Source organism: Larimichthys crocea, chromosome I (genome assembly GCF_000972845.2).
Source record: "Larimichthys crocea isolate SSNF chromosome I, L_crocea_2.0, whole genome shotgun sequence".
Taxonomy (NCBI): Eukaryota; Metazoa; Chordata; class Actinopteri; family Sciaenidae; genus Larimichthys; species Larimichthys crocea.
In genome coordinates, this window is record NC_040011.1 from 27784882 (window position 1) to 27802757 (window position 17876).

General features: G+C 39.1%; 1 protein-coding gene across 1 annotated transcript in view; it reads left to right on the plus strand.

Annotated features, from left to right (window-relative positions):
• The window catches only part of kdrl (kinase insert domain receptor like), a 39767-nt gene extending 34631 nt beyond the window's left edge, over positions 1-5136 (plus strand). Inside the window, exons 29-30 of the mRNA XM_010736572.3 lie at positions 263-366; positions 2955-5136. Of these exons, the coding sequence (XP_010734874.3) occupies positions 263-366; positions 2955-3138 (288 nt within the window). The 3' untranslated portion in view covers positions 3139-5136. The remainder of the gene's footprint in view (positions 1-262; positions 367-2954) is intronic.
• The last annotated feature ends 12740 nt before the right edge of the window (positions 5137-17876 follow it).

The following is a 17876-nucleotide window of genomic DNA, read 5'->3' on the forward strand; positions in this document are numbered from 1 at the left end:
TTAACTTCAACACTGTGAAACAAAGATCCCCCCACTATCAGATCAGCAGAGTCTTTGCCACATTGAAGCTTTAAAGGAAGTCCTGATAGCTAAATAGTCAAAAGATTACCCTAAAAAGTAAAAACTTTCACTCACTCTGTGGTTTTGTTTTTATATGTTATCTAATTTCATGATGTTGTACCATTCCCTAAGAATTGTTTTGATCTGTGAAGCACTGTGACATTCAGGGTTTATCATATTCGCTCTGTCTCTTCATCATCAGGGCGGTCAGTCAGACAGCGGGATGGGCCTGTCGTCTGACAACATGGAGACTCTGAAGCGCCTCGAATCAATGGCAGGCCGACCTCTGAGCATCATGGCCCTGGCGTACGTAGCACACAGCACCCCTCTACATGCCCTGCAAGTGACAAATCAGCGCACATAAACACAGTGGAGGGGACTGCAAAATACCTACTTGGAAACCTCCCCGCTGTGCTGGAATGTAGATGCTATAACTGTCATACACACACACACACACACACACACACAAGTATTTTCTGCCTTAAAAAGACGTCAGTGGCAAGGTTTCTCTTTTGTCTGAAGAAGCTATGCGGTAGGGACGTCGGTACAAAAGAGAAGTGGGCGGGAAAAAGCTTGAAGGTGACAAACTGTAGAGCTGAGCACAAAAGCAATGTGGATATGTCACTTGTGGTTCGGCAGTTTAAGAGCGCACACTAAAACTCCTTTGTTCGCTGTAGAGTCCTGAATGAGATACCTCCCAAATGGATTTAACTTATGAGTCATGGCTGTCTGGTGTAATGCAATGCTAGGTGACAAACACAAATAACCTCAGAGGAGTGACCTTGGACTAAAGTCTATACTCCAAAAATCATGTGAATCCTTTGATGGCTTTAAGATGTGAATCCCACCAGGGCAAGTATATAAAACCGTCATAAAGGAAAAAAAACATTGAGACAATATGTTCTCAATTTAGGAGTTGTTTGAGGATAAAGTCAAATCGGAGTCAGATTTCTGTAAATCTTTTTCTTAAGAGGGTCTCTCTAGGTGTCGTAAGGCTTACATATTAAGTTTACAGCAGCCCAGTGGCAGGGTTAATTTACAGGGTCAAACCTCTGAACTCAAGTAATTACACTTTAAACCCTGTGGTATCATTCTGCTGTTTTCTGCATAGTGGCAACTAATAATACTCCTTCAAAGTATTTAGACTCAAAAGATTTAAAGGAGGAACAGCAGTAAACTAAATTGTCCCGAAGCAAATCTTCACATGTGTTCGAAGAGGAGTGTAAACTTGTGAAAACGATCTAAAAGCTCTTATAAATTATTAAAAGGGGACATGTAAAGCAACTGCTCAGGAAAGAAGTTACGCACTCAGCAGATTTATGACACTATCTGAAGCACGGCTCATCAAACTCACTTCTTCAGAGACTCATTACAGGCCTGCTTTTGTCATCAGGCTCTTGGCGTGGAAGAAAGAGTCGACCCAGGCATGCAGAGAATGACCTGCATTTTGAGGAGAGGACTTCCTTGCTGGGGAACTGCTCAATCACTGCCACCTTTGAACTTAGTAGAGTTTACAGGAGCCTCCCCTGTTAGCTTGAGCGCTGTGCTCCTTTTGTTTAGGTGAAGTCCACCTGTTTCTCCCGTGGCTTGCACCACTTTTTGATTGAACAATATTGACAAGAAAACAACGATGTAGTAGATTTGAAGTCGACTGTAAACTGTAAAACACAGCCCTGTTTTGTACGACCCCAAACATATTCATGTTAGTATCATAAAAGAGTAAGAAAACCAGCTATTATTCACATTTGACTCATTTTATTTCCTGTTGCTCAACTGCCAATTGTACCTGTATCTCGGCATTGGCACGACAACACTGTACTATTGTTAACTATTTTTGATGCCCTAGTTCAGCAGGTAGTTATTCATCAAGGCCGCATTCCAGTACAGCGGTGTCACTTACCCCCGCTGGGCACTGACCCTTTGGCCTCGAGAGAGGAGCTCTGGAAACCCTTAGCAACATCCAAAGACAATAAGAGGCAATTACTCATATTCTGAACATCAAGTGGAGCAGAAAAGCCGTGGATGATTGATTACATCATAACTGAATAAGGAGAGGTTTGTCTGATTGTAGACTTTCACAGGGGGATTTCTTAAATCAAACAAGATCAACACAGTCCTTTATTGTCAGAGTGAGTGAGTCAAGTTGTCTTGAAAAAAAAACGTAGAAATAAGAGTTTCATATTATGTGCAAGTTAAAGTTCACAGCTGCTTGTTTACCCACCGACCACGCCAATTGTCACCGCAAATTTTTGCACAAATTAAAAGTTATGCCATCAGGATAACTTTAAAGATGCTATAATGATATAATAATGTGGAGCACATACTGCGTCCTGTGTCACGTTAACAGATCATTCTGTCGCCCACATTGATCTGTTGTTTCTGTTTTTACAGTTATCTGCACCAGGCTGATTATGTGTCTGCTTACATTTCTGAATCTCTGTTTTCATGAACAAACTATTTGTGAAAAGCTGAAACTAAGCTCCAAGTAATGATTATAACTATGTAATTATCGACTAATCTGGATATTGTATTCTCGATCAACAGAGTAATCTTTTGTCTATACGATGTCATAAACTGTGACAATTGTCCATCACATAGCCTAAAGATGTCATGCTTTGTCTAACCAACACATCAAACATTACAAATATATAACTCAGAGAATTGGAGAATATTTGACATTTTGCTTAATGAAGTTGCAGATTCATTTTCTGTAGATTGGCTTATCTTAATTTATTAATGGATTAATTAATGGATTAAACTGTGATTGTAAGAGATAAAGACATTTTTGCATCACTCTGAATCAACTTCCTGTCATTTCCTGTGTTTATGTTACATTTAGTTGAATTACCAGTATCGCTGTGATATTTATTTTGTATTTCATTTTGTGTTTCCAGGATGAAGGCAGTGAGTAAGAGTAAAGAGTCGGTGCTGACTGACTCAGAGAAGGAAAAGTTCCTACCCACAGTCCCCTCTCTGGACTTCAGTCTGGACGACTCGGCCCTGGACGCCAGCCTGGAGTGTCACAGCCCACCGCCTGACTACAACTATGTGGTGCGCTACTCCACGCCGCCTGTGTAACCTCCTGCTCCCCCCCTGGAGAATCTGACTGACAGCCCCAAGGCCTTTGCTTTGTTCTCCTCTGTTTTGACTCTTATCTCTGGACTGTTCTGTAGCAAAGTTTGGGAGGAGAACACATGAGATTTCCTTTCAAAAGTCTTTAGAAAGGATGCTCTGAGATGAATTATGAATCTACTCGACTGTAACTTCTGCATCTTCCAACATCCAGGGCGTCTGCTGTGCAGCAAAAGGAAACCTGTAGACGGTTGATTCTTTTTCAGTTTTCAGACGTAGCAGGCGCTGATGTTAATGCTGCTGGCTCATTCCACATTCACTGTGATATATCAAACAGCTGAAAACAGGCTCAGGTATTTTTTTCATCTACTGTGAAAACAAACCACAATGATTCCAACTTTATGACAGATCTGAATAAACTACAACCACAAGGAAAAACATGCAGAAAAAAAGAGAGGATAGCTGAGTTTATAATGAGGCTTATTTATATCTAGCAATTTCTGAAAAATGTTAAAGAGAAGCCAAATCGCCCATGTGAAGAGCAGCTGAAGTTCAGCTTTGCAAAAAGCAGATGTACAACCAATTATTAATTAGAAGAAGTCTCTTATTTGAGGTTTCGTTGCTCCTGTAATTCTGTAAAAAAAATATATCAGTTCAACTAGAGAGAGAGAGAGAGAGGAGTGCTCTGTCATGTAGCGGTGGATGTTTTTTAAGATCTCCAGGTTATGGAGGTTAATGGAGGAAACAGAGTAAAGCTGACAGTAAGAGCAGACGGCTTCAGATTTACCATTACATCTCGACCATGAAAGCATTTAAATGAAGAGTTACTGTACATGTCGATTTCTCCTCCTGACCCCAGTCTGCTATTAAAGAAACTTGACTTAAATTTGTATGGAGAAAGTGAAAAGAAAACCTTCTTGTCGAGTTAGAAACGTGAGATTAGAACAAGACTTCATAGGAACAATTTATTCAAAAAGCACTAGTAAAATATGAATCATGTATTTATTTAGATTGTAAACACTGTTACCTAGTAATCCTGCTCTGTTTGTTTATTTAGTTTCATATTTAAAAGTTAAAAGGTTGTTGTTTTTTTTTAGCTCAGTCTTCCTGATATTAGCATGTAATATCCCAACATTTCACTGCAGATGTATATGCTGTTTGTGCTGCTGTATTCACGTTTGTAAAGCTCGGGGAATGTGCTCCCGCAGAAACACGTATGTGGATATTCTCCGGTCCTTCGTCTCATGCTAAGTGTTAGTAAAGCTTGCAGGGCAGGCTATAAAAAAAACTTAGCCCTAGTCAGCTCTGGTTCACTGTTCTAATATTATTTGTTAACATGTAAAATCATCTTGTTTTAACAACATTTCATTTGTCATATCCGATGTATTGAAAGTACTGTGGACCACGCCTTCATTAACACTTGTGTTAGCGTACACACACCCTGTAGAAAGCAGCTAGCATCTTCTTGCTGACCACTAAAGAAAACAGTGTTTGTCAGCAAACTGAAGTATAAAATTAATATTTTGAACCCCTGTGTATTTCAAAATGTTTTGTTTGTGACCAATTTGTTTATGTGGAGAGGGCGTGATTATGCACTGATACTTTATATCAAGTATAATTTTTGTATTCTAAAGGTATATTATTATGAAACAGTGTTGAGGGTCACGTGTTACAAAGATTGCATTTTTTATTTAACTCTTAGCTACATTATTGGAAATTAACATTTGCAGTTTGTCATATTATTTCTTATGTATGTTCACTTCTTGTATTTCTGTCTTAAATCTCATTTAAGTCACTGCCATCGAAGTTACATTCAACATAAATGCAAAGACAAACATATTTGGATTATATTGAATTTTTTTTATACATAACCATCAAAACATCCTTCTAGCTTTTTCTGTTTTGTTCATGTAGTGTAACAAACTAGTTTTGATGAGAGTAATGTTCCCAACACTGTTAATATGAAGTAAAAGAATGAATAAAGATCTATATATTTATATATTACTCACAGTCTCGGCTCATAATTGCTTGAAATAACAATCCTCTGATTTTTCCTCCATGAGGTTCACATTTGTAGACCAGAATGAAACAACAACAAACTTTTATTGTGTTACAGTTAACAGTTTGGTTTTGTTTACGAGTTTTGGCATTACAGCCTCACAAAGCTGCGAGCTTGGCTGTAGATGTTTAGGATATATGACTATGCTGTCATTTGTCATTGCTGACATTTAGCTTTTTTGTGCTTTGGATTTGTTTTTATGAAAAATAATGTGTTTGCATGTCTCATTTAATAAGACAGAAACATTGTTAGTTCACAGTGTACTTTGTTCAAGTGAAGTCAGATCAGTGCATGTCTTTTTCCTGATAATCTACTGCAAGCAAACAGCTTCAATCACCTCATTGTCATTAAAATAAATAAAACCCTGATATACGTTCACCGGCTACTTCATCGGTTACGCTTATAAGTATATTATTACATAAAGGTTGAAACATCGTGGACTTAAATACAACACCACCATCCACCATGACCTCAGTGAACTGTAGCACAAACCATTGGGTGAAAATAACATCTCTTATCCTGTGCTGCATTGCCAATCAAACAGTGATGTTTCTTCCACAGGTTTTTTAGATCTTTAGGTCTGTTTAGATTGGACTGAGCAGTCAATGTTCAGCCCCTCTGCTGTTCCTTGGGCTGTGAGAGACTCACTTCCTTTGCCAGGACAAGGTGTCGGCAGCCTGTCTGACAATGCCCCTCCGAGCAGGAAAGGAAGGAACTCTTAATCATCCTGGTCACGACCGGAGGACGCCACACACAGGGCTTCCTATGGGGGTGCAGTGCCCCTGCTTACGGGTACTGGGTGTGTCAGAGGGGGGCCCTTGGGCTCTTGACTGTCGCCACTTGTCCTCATAGGATTTACCATGTTTACTGTAAGGTGAGGGGTCAACATCACATCCAAACACATCAACAACCTCTGGCTATTCCCAGAAAATTCGATACAAACAAACAAGGGAAGGATGTTGGAGGGGGAGGGTATTCTTGACTGTCATGTTTTTTTTTCTTTTGGTGACAAACAGGTTTGTGTATCTGAACCTATGCAGAGTAATTTTCCATGCAGGCAGTATGTATGAAGACATTTTCCACTGGGAGCTGCACTGATAACGAGCGAACACACTGCAGAGAGTTTATTGATTCAAATCAAAGATGATCTTTTATATTTATAATCTGAATCTGAAAAGTAGCTGCCAAATAAAGTGGAACAAAGAGCGCTTGACTACAGCACTGTACCTAAGTATGGTACTAGAGTTACTTTCCACCACTGCCCGCAATACTCAAGTCAAGGGTGACAGCATTGTTTTTATCAGTAAAAATGTCAAACTTGTGACAAAGGAGAAATCATATTCATAAAATCTAAAACAGTTTGTACATCACCTCTTTTTAAGAGGTGATGATTTCTCTTTTTAATTAATTAATCTGTCTCTGCCACAGTAGTAGATCAAAGTCAAAGTCTTTAAGAAGAAGCCTCATTAAGAGTGACAGAAGGAAGATCCCCATTTCAGGATCTGATCGGTCAGTCAGCAGTTTCAGTTACAAAGTGCAAAGATATACAAATCATAAATGTTGTGTTTGTGTCAGGTACCACACCCATGGTGCACTGTTTTTGTTTCCCTCATTGAACAATTTATAAAAGTTGCCTCTCCCCTCTTTAAACGCTTCCACAGCTTCTTCCCAAAGCAAACAGAGCTGCAAAACACGGCACTAATCAATCACTGAAAAAGAGGCATTAATGAATTCAGGAAACCTCTGAAACTATGCCAGAAACCATCCAACTTAATCTGTGCAGCTTGAAATCCTATCATACACTGATTTGTCGACCAAACAGTACAAAGGTCTCTCTCCCCTCTCCGCCCCATACAAACGGCCTTCCAAAGCTATTCCCAGACCCCTGCCTGAGAAGGTGAATGGTGGGTAGGCCACATCCGTGCCTCTCACTTAAATGTACAACAATGAGCCGGATACTGTCCCCTTAAAATACCTAACTCAGTCCACCTTTAATAAGTAAAGTATAAGGCAGAGCCAACAACACATACAGCTAAATAAAGACGCTACTATAAAGAGCTTCAGCACCACCGTGGTTCAATGGGCAAAAAAACAAACATCAACAGGTTAATACAGTGTCGTGTGTAGCAGCTGTGTGAATGTCTGACATGGGGAAAGCAAATTATATCGCACCTTTCTGATCTTGTCACATTCACCCATTCACACACATTAATTCACTGATGGTAGAGGCGGCCATGCAAGGTGCCAAAGCTCACACAATGATTCACTCACTCGTACACACACACATATTCATACAGTGGCAGCCATCTGGAGAAATGAAGGGCTCAGTATCGTGCTCAAAGACAGTGAGACTGAACTGGGGAAGCCAGGTGGAACGAAGGCAAAAAATATTCAACCCCAATGGTAATATTGTTGTTTTTAAAGTTGTCTGACAGTTTTTATGTCCTAAAGTGGAGTTGAATCATAATTAAGTTAAGTAAAGATCATCATTATAGAGTTCCTTTGACCGTGGAAGAACCAGAAGAATGCCATCCCCATGGTCAAGCATGGAGGAGAGTCATTAATGTTTTTCTACAGCCAGACCAGAACTGGCGTTCCTGATCCTGTACCTGGCATCATGAATTCCCAGAAACACCAAGCGAGGCCATTTTTAAAGAGGAACGTGATGCCTTCTGTTGACACCTACAAGTTAAACAAAGCTTGGCTAAGAAAAAGATCCTGGAACATCCTGGAGTGCACAGAAGCCATCAAACATCACTGAGCTTGAGGTTTTGGCATGTGACGAATGGGCAAAGATTCCAATCAAGAGGAACTCAAATACTGTATCAATAAATATTTTTTGTTGCTTAATGAGGTTCATTATCATCCACATCACTATAATGTCTTTTGAGCTGAGGGGGTTGAATATTTCTGATTGCAACTGTAAAAAGGGCAAAACAATGATCTGTAAACTGTGTTTTGCTTGTTTCTAATGGAGGCCCTTTGTTGCATGTTGTACTCCACTTCCTCTCCATATTTTCTGCTGTCACTATATCGTCCAAAGACATGCAAGTTAATTGGTGACTCTAAGTTGGCCTGTAGGTGTGTGAATCTATCTACAATAATACGTTTTTGATGCAGCGCCAATGTCCCAACCAAATTTAATAACTTTGGTAATCCCCTGACTTTTCCTATAATCCACCATGGGTGTGGTTTAGTGTACATCATCTCCACTGTTTGGTGAGCAAATGGATTTCCATGAAATTTGTTCCACTCCCCTCAGGATGAAATCATTTTGGTGATCCTCTAACTTGTCATCCAGCACCAAATCAGAACCTACTTGTGCCAAAATGGATTAAAACAAGTGTTTTGTATTATGTAAGTAATATGATTCATGTGCTCTCCTCTTCCAGGGAATGATGTCAAATAACGTCTCGTAAACAGAAACATTTTTCACAATCTTGTCATCGTCTATTCCTGTCCTGAACAGATTAATTAAAATACTCGAACATGACTTTTGTTTGTAGTATCCTGCTTTACATGTGTTTCACATTAGGTGACAGACGAAGCCATGTCAGCCATGCAAGCTGTTTCTCTAAAAATAGTAGCAGATGGTCTTGTTTTACCTCTCTTCATGCAGAGAAACGCTGAGGCCACTTTAATAACATCAATGTTATGCAACAAACTGAATTCTTGAGCTGCTTCACCACTGACTGATCTAATGTGCACACTGTGCTGAGCTCAGCTCATCTATCTATCTATCTATCTATCTATCTATCTATCTATCTATCTATCTATCTATCTATCTATCTATCTATCTCCATGAGAAGAACAGTGACAGCACAAAACTAACTTAATTGCGCCATCTAGTGACCATTTAATCAGCTATTTGCTGACAACTGTAGAATGAATATTCAGTATTTCAATTTTCCGCCACTTTATTTTTCTTCTCCATTTAACTCAGAGGCAAATACTTTACCTTTTTTTACTCCATTACATTTATTTGATAATTTTAATTACTGGTTAGTTGGTGATGAACACATTAACATAAGTAATTATAATCCAATAATATAATATAAAGTCTAAAATGGGACTTTTAGATGAGTACTTTTAAGTTACTTTGATGCTAATACTTTTGTACTTTTACCTATAACGTGTATTTCTACTCTGTACTTCATCCAACACTGCTGTGCTTCGTTCAACCTGTTGAACATCAGACTGAAACTAAAAGGGAAAAGAACAATGACTCTTTTTACTGAAGCCATGGTGTATGTAGGTGTGAATGTGATTGTGAATAGTTGTTTGTCTCTATGTGTTCCCTGTGATGAGCTGGCGACTTGTCCAGGGTGTACCAGGCGATCAACTCTAGCCCCCGCAGCCCAGAACATGGATGGGTGGATGTAGCGTGTTTGCAAGTACTGCTGTGGCTGATGGGAATGTCATTATTTTTGCATATTTTGTTCATAAACCAAAGTAAATTCACCATGAAAGGACACAGGACCCCCACAAAGGTCAATCTGATGGTGGAGCTAGAGGAAACTAATCTCTCATGTCTGTCAATTTGTCAGAAACCCAATATTTGCTGAGTCATTTCAGTGGTGAACAAACACACATGAACCATCACTTGAGCCACACTGCTGGTGCAGCTGTTCATGACCAACTTAATGACTTAATCAAAATCTAAATAAACTTAGGAACATCTGGTGACTCCACCTGTTAACACCACCTGTGTGTTGCTTGGGAAATGATTCATGAGGATCTGTGATGTTGCTGCAGTTTCAAGAACTTTAAACCCTTTTCAGGAAATTAAAAAAGTGGCATTTTTCTTCTGGCTGAGCCAGCCATGTGTTGTGAATTAGTAAGAACAATCAAGCAAAATTCAAGCATAGTTGTTTTTCAGTTTTTTTGACTGGACCTCTTAAAAACATCAGAAAGCTCGTATTGTTGGTCTCAGTTTAAATTTGACAGGCTGGCATGCAAATGGAGTTAAAAAAAAACAAAGAAATATTGCAGAGTGTTTACTTTATTCACAGCATATGTTCCCCTTCTATCTCTCCATGTATGTTTAGTGTTAACAAAGAGAAAGCAGACTTATATCAGATAAGATCAGAGCATCTGATCACCTCCTGTTTCCATATGGTTCAGTGATCACGCTGCACACCCTATATCTGATTGTTTCCAGAGAACTGCAACAAAACTATGCCAGCCTTTAGTCTTCAGATTCATCTGTGCACATTTAAATTGCAGTGAAACCAGCTCACCCGCTTACCCTCATTGTTAACCTCTCTGGCAGGGGGTACGGGGTGTGTAGAGCACTCGTACGCCAGGAGGGCCTGGGAAAAAATACAGTGGCATAATTAATGTGAACATGGTGGTGTTATTTTGGAGCATGTTTTTTCCCCCTTCATGTTAATCCCCTTTCTGTCCGGTTCTGGTTCTGCTGGGCTTCTGTGCAGCCTCCCTGCTGCGCCGTGCCTGCTTTTGCTGAACTGAAGTCCCTTCGATGAGTCCAAATGTGGGACAACAAAACCTCCTGTTTGCTGTCTGCAGCAACTTCCACATGTACTATATAGTGGCTTGCACTCTGGCTTGTCTCATCTCTGTTGCATGTTATGCTTTAGCTTGCCACACATCATATAGTGGGAAGGATGTGAAATCCATGATTGTCAAGAAGTGTAGTTTTTTGGGGGTTTTCATGTTTTGAGACACAAAATTGCAGTCGGTCTGTTGGTTGGTCCACCAACAACAACTATTAGACAGATTGCTGTGAAATCGGGTTCAGATCTCTGTTGGACTTCCCTGGTTTTTTTCTGTATTGTCACCATGAGTTTATTGGTTGGACTTCCATGAAATTGGGTCTACACACTACTTGTGCCAAAATGGATTAAAATAAGTTAACTTTTCGTGTATTATGATTCATGTGCTCTCCTTCTCCAGGGAATGATGTCAAATAACATCTCGTAAACAGAAACATTTTTCACAATCTTGTCACCGTCTATTCCTGCCCTGAACAAATTCATTAAAATACTTGAACATGACTTTTGTTTGTAGTATCCTGGTTTACATGTGTAAAGTGTTCATGCAGAGAAACACTGAGGCCACTTTAATAACATCAATAAAGTTATGCAACAAACTGAATTCTTGAGCTGCTTCACCACTGACTGATCTACTGTGCACACTGTGCTGAGCTCAGCTCATCTATCTATCTATCTATCTATCTATCTATCTATCTATCTATCTATCTATCTATCTATCTATCTATCTATCTATCTATCTATCTATCTCTATTTCTAGCTCCATGAGACGAAACAGTGACAGCACAAAAACTAATCAATTGCGCCATCTCGTGACCATTTAATCAGCTATTTGCTCACAAACTGTTAGAATGAATTAGTTAGTGATTATTGTTTTTTCCGCCATTTTATTTTTTCGTCTCCATTTAACTCGAGGCAAATACTTTACCTTTTTTACTCCATTACATTTATTTTGATAATTTTAATTACTAGTTAGTTGTGATGAACACATTAACATAAGTAATTATAATCCAGTAATATAATATATAGGTCTTAAAATGGGACTTTTACGATGTAGTTTACTTTTAAGTTACTTTAATGCTAATACTTTTGACTTTTACCTATACCGTGTATTTCTCTACTCTTCTTCCAACTGTTTAACATCGGACTGAAACTGAAAGCGCTAAAAAAAAACCATGATCCTTTATACACTGCCACAGAGCATACATGGTGTGATACGTGTCGTGTCTATGAGTCACAGTAGTACACACTCTCTAAACGACACTTTATTCATTTGATAAGCATAATCTGACAACATGTCATGTTACTCATCAGGGTGTGTCACAATAAAAGTCTGAAATAGACTGAGAAAGGAGATGACAACATGTGGTGAAATCTTGGAGCTGAATATTAAAAAAGAAAGCTTTTTTAGGGTTGTTATTACGAAATCTGAAAACACTGCAACAGAAAGTTTCCCGTGTGAATGCAAGCAAGAAAATGTGCAAAGTAACATGGGAGATGAAATATCCATCACTTCTTTTCTTCTTAGTTTAATGAAAGATCCTCAAAAATGCACTGAGGATTTTTAAAACATCATTTATAAAGGATATATTGTTTTTCTAATGACCGGACCTTAAGATTTGTGCCCTCTAACTATTGTCTAATTGTCTAAAATATAATACTAAAGAAAGGTCTCTCGAGATGGAAAGCTCACGAAAACAGTTTGTTTGTCATTTAATTGGGTAAAATCATGTGAAGAGCAGGTTGTAAAACTTCTTCTTTTTTAAGATTTTTTTTTTTTTTTTTTTGGCATTTTCAGGCTTTATTTTGATAGACAGCTGAAGGTGACCGAATGCGGGGAGAAAGAAAGAGATGAGGGACATGGGAATCGCGGGAGAGCGAGGAAGAGAGAGAGAGATGGGGACATGACATGCGGGAAAAAAAAAGAGCCACCGGTCAGATTCGAACCTGGACTGAGCCTTAGAACTTCTGTCACAATAACTTCTTTGTCATTCAGAGGCCTGATTCATGCATCTAGTAATATCTGAGTGTTGTACCAACGTCATGGTTATGTGCTTTGTTGTGGAGGGTGCCCTCTTGTGGTACTACTGTGTACAAATACTTTGTTATGATAAAAAGTCCTTACATTTCACATATAATGTGCAGAGTGAAAGGACACTTTACAGATTAGACTACTAAATACCAAAAAGTAACTCATATGTCGACTGGTCTATTTTCTCAATTAACTAATTATAAGTTTACTGGTGTATTAATGTGCACGTCCCTTTAATGATGCAGTGGTAAGGTGCAAATAAGGTTGACTACTTAAAGATTGTAATGCTGTCCCCCTCAAGACCAAGAAAATGGAAATAGTGATAGTGATGAATAGCTCGAGTAAAGATACGACAGAATTTTAAATGATCCGCACCAGGGGAAATCGACTTGTTATTCAGCAGCTCACAGAACACAAGATGATATAAGAAAAGAAAGCTAAAACCGTTTTCTATTTCTATTCAGTTTATCTAAGCACCATGCAGTTAACACAGGGTATAAACCTATAATAAAAAGGTTCAAAATGAATATAAAAATACATAAACCATTAAAAAATAGATACAATAGATAGAATATAGATAATAGATAAAATACTTATATAGATTACAATTCATATATACTAAAAATAGAACCACAAATGTACTGACAATAGAATCTGAAATAGTCTAAACTCATAATAAAAATAAAAAATGGAAAATATCTACTCAAAAATAGAAAAACAACATAACAAAAATAGTTATACACATCTACACATTTTAAGTATGCATATTGGCATCCTATTCACAGAAAATAATTGTGTCTGTATATTACACATGTTATTGAGCATTACACTAAAGAATGCACTATTTATGTGTATATAACAGGAAGTGTTGTCAGAAAAGACGGTTTAAAGTTTTCCAGGTACACACTTATATTGTGCAGTGTAAATAATAAATGAATATATTTGACAGGGGGAGTAAAATGACCTCAAAGGTGTATTTAAGTACAATAACTTGAGTAAAGAATTTTTGTACTTTAAAGCACTGGATGGTTCAATCAGCAGTTTAATTACAGCATCTGTAAGTTTTGTAGTAATCCACAAGAGCAGCAGTGGAGTCTACACGCAGAGCCTCAGTGTTGAAAGCAGTACTGATGTAACCCGTCTGACTGTGATGACAAACAGACTGGGAAAAGTCATGAACGGTTTAACTGTGGGTGTAGTCTCAAAATCAGGAAAAATTATGCACGAAAGTGATTCAATAATTCACTCCATAAAGTCTGATGTGACCTGAATCTTTATGATCACTTTCTTGCACATCACACTGAGAAAAAAAAACTGTTTAAGTCATATAAATATGTAGAATCCTTTAAGAGAAAGACTTAAAACTTGTTTCATAGCATGTATTGTGACACTACAGTGTTAGTGTTGAACGTTGAAGCACCAAAAAGTCAGGGAGCTGAATTATGCTGCGGGATCAGGAGAGGTTGACTGCGTGGGCTGTCTCATAATTTTTGTGGTCAATAAACAGATGCTTCAGGACACCCATCAACATTTAGACTTTGAGCGTACTTTTAGACAAGCCAATTAGTCAGCTCTGATAATAGGGCCTTGAGACACCTGCCTAATTAATCTGAAAATTAAAACAACAAAAAGACAACATATGAGAGTTAGAAGAGTGTGGTGCTCCTCGAATGAACGTTTACTATCTGTACAGATGCACAGAGTATACTGCTCAGTTGGGGCCTGAAATTAGATCTTGGTAGAATAGAAAGACATTGTAAATAATTGTTCAAATGTCATGACATGGCATTTTCGATTTATGTTAACATTAACTCGCCGCATCAGTTTGCAGCATAAGTAGCTTTAGAAACTTTGTGGTGACTGAATTAACTGCATGCCAAGTGAGTTTTTTAAATCTCACATTTTTGGAGCCGGCTCATGAGATTGACCACAGAAAAAATTAAATTCACTTATATTTCAGGGGGGCAGCCGTCACGTGATGTGTCGAAGAGCCGCTGTTTGTCTCACAGAGGGGGTTGTTGGAGTTTTCCTTGTAACCGGGAATTAGCTTGTTGAAGTGCGACCTTGAGGTGTGAACACAGGGGATACGAAAGGTCCCGGCTTGCTTTCAAGAGAAAAAAAAGTCTCTCATACTTTGCACCTCGTTTTGCAAGTGAATATCTTAACAATAAAACGCGATTTACGCGTGAAGTGTGGTTGGAAAACTGCTTCAATTCCCACCATAAACACGTTTTTAAACAAAAAAACATGTGTAGGGTGGTTCTGGGTTTAGTTTGGAAAGATAAACTGTGCGTAAATATGACAAGCTCTGTTATAACGCAGAAGACTCTAGCTCAATTAATTGCAACTTAAAACGTGGTGTTTCTAACGAAAATAAAATACATCTGCGCGTAATTACGCACAGGCATTTTTTTCCTTGATGCATTAGTGACGTGTATCCTCGGTTTTATTGCCGGGTCGTGCAGCTGCTTATAGGTTTGTGGTGTTAATTTATTCATGGTTGACGAGAATCTGTGTACAGGATAGGCCCCACTGTCAGGTGGTGATGACGCGCTTCAGGACAGGCGCAAGGGGACAGCTGGGCCGGCAGCACCGGTCATCTCTCATTTGAATGCAAATCTCCCAGAGTTGAGCGTTGGGTGACGTCAGGCGGGCCTTAGTATACCTTTACCATCTTGTCAGCAGGAGTCACATCATGTGAGACTGGGAGCAGACTGGACTTACGTCGTATTTCACACTGGGAACCCATTTGGACTACATAAACAGACTAAGGATTGTTTTTTAAGCAGTTTTTCAGGGCAAAAATGTCGCCTTAAACGGCCACATTACCCCTTTGCTGTTCTTTTCTTATATTTAATGTTTTTTTTTGTACAAATCATGTATGTGGGATACCTTCTGGATTAAAGAAAGCGGTATGTATCACCAAGGGCCAGTAAGAAGATCACGCATCAATCTGCCGCCACAGAACTTTGTTTCTACACCACAGTACCCAGACTTTACTGGATACCATCATTGTGCCAAAACATGGATACGCACGCACAGTCTGCGGGGAGTTGGGGACCTTCATATGGCGCTCCACGAGAGGACTGGGGTGCTTCATAGTTTGGGACCACCTATTACTATTCCTACACCCATGAACAACTCCTCTCTGGACAGGTTCCTTACTGCTCATCTGCAGTACAGTCATATGCATCCTCCAGGATCTGCGGTGTTACAGCGCCGTCCACCGGGAGAGATCGTACTGTTGCACAACCTTTCTCCTGATAGAGAAAGACGCAATCTTCCAGTGGATGGTAGTAAAACTTGCGCCCAATCATTCTTCTACAGGTGCGTTCATCTATTCTTTAACACTGTGCCATCTGTGCTGAAATTGGTTTTATTCGTTCCGTTGCATTTTTCTTGCACAACCACATTTTTTTTTCTGCACACGACAGGTTTCGAGTTTTCTGTGAGTTGCACACGACTTTTTACGCACACCGTTTTGGCATCTTGTCATTTATTTAAAAATATACCCCGTCCGAACTCCCGTTTAATTATAAAAAGTTAAAGGCTCAACTAAACACGTAATTACCAGACAAAATCCACACGTATCGAAAAAGTATTTATATTATACACCAGAAACTGAAGAACCAGAGTGATGAAATCGTATTTTGACACTTCATGTCTTCCTGGGTGTTGCTCACATTTCGTCCATAATCAGTTGCAAAATGTGAACGGAAATGCACAATTTAAAAGGTTTAATTGAAAACTGATGCTCCATGTGAAATAACTAGAATAAAAGAACTGATCAGACTGGCACAAGTGAAAAGTTCACTCTAACTTCATTTCCATATTCTCCTCTATCATTCGATTGGGAAAAAATGTCTGAAGGCAACAGTCAAGTCTGCTGTGGTGGAGAATATAAAAAAAATAAAGGTTTACGTGGAGGAACTGACGCAGGGCCCCAGTTTGTGATGTTACATGTATTATTCCCTGGAGATGTTGAGTGACTACTTTCCCTGTCACATTGTTTGGTTCTGTGAGGTTATTCCGTCCATATCCCAAGGCTGTGGTCTTTGCTTTCAACACCCTCCTTCCTTTGATATGCACCAAACCTTCCCTTCCTCTCCAAGATTATATATTGCCGGAAGAGTGAACGTTTTTCACCCGCTACTGTCTCAAACATGGAGAGTCCATACTGTAGGCCTTAATAGTTAACCCAATTTGAAACTCCAATATTTAAAAGTTTTATGTCCCTTTCTTCAATACGCCTGCATTCGTTAAACTACATTTAGCTCACATTTTATCATCATTTGTTGTGAAATGCTTTTTCACTTACCATCATCGGTCATTGTTTTTCAAATTCCCACTTGTATTAAAAGCTTTACATGAACTCCTGTATCAGGGTCACACACATTTCATTTTTTTTCAATGAGTCTCCCTCAGGGGCCGCCTCCCTTTGTGGAGCGTGCCTTCTTTGAGGCGCGTTACAGCTACTCTAAAACTGACACATGTTTTTCTTCTGTATCTCTTGTGTGCTCTCGTTTCTTTCTTTCTCAACTTGGTCAGAATAGAGACATCTGATTGTAAGTTCTGTAGAAAGTCAGCGTGCCACTGCTTTGCTCGCATCAAAGCAGAGTAGTGATAACCAAAACAAGCTCAATTTTGCGTGTTATGTTGTAGCCAGAGCAAAGCAAGCCGCTTGTGGATTCTAAGACCGCTGTTCATATAAAGGAGCCTACTGTGCCCAGATATCGGCCGGTCCCCTGGCATGCACAGCATCGCTCTTTGTAAATCTTCCCAGTTTAACCCACAGAAAACAAAAGCAACACAAAAACTCTAACGATCGTTGTGTTTTTTTTTATTTTTTTTTTGTCGCTCTTCACAGGTAAAAACAAGGACGCAAGGAGATAGTACAGTGGTCCCCTAGTTTACACTAGACCATCAGAGGCTTGGACTGGCAAAATAGAGTTTCTATCTTCAACCAGATACATCTCACCTTATCAGGAGGAATCTGAAACTGAACGCTGTCAACCTCGGCGTCTGTCGGGAAGACGGTAGGATGTCTCTATTAATTTAAACCATCCTCCTGCCGGTTTCATTATTTATCCAGAAGACTGCAATTAATGTCTCAATCTCGAAATAGATTAATTATGTAACA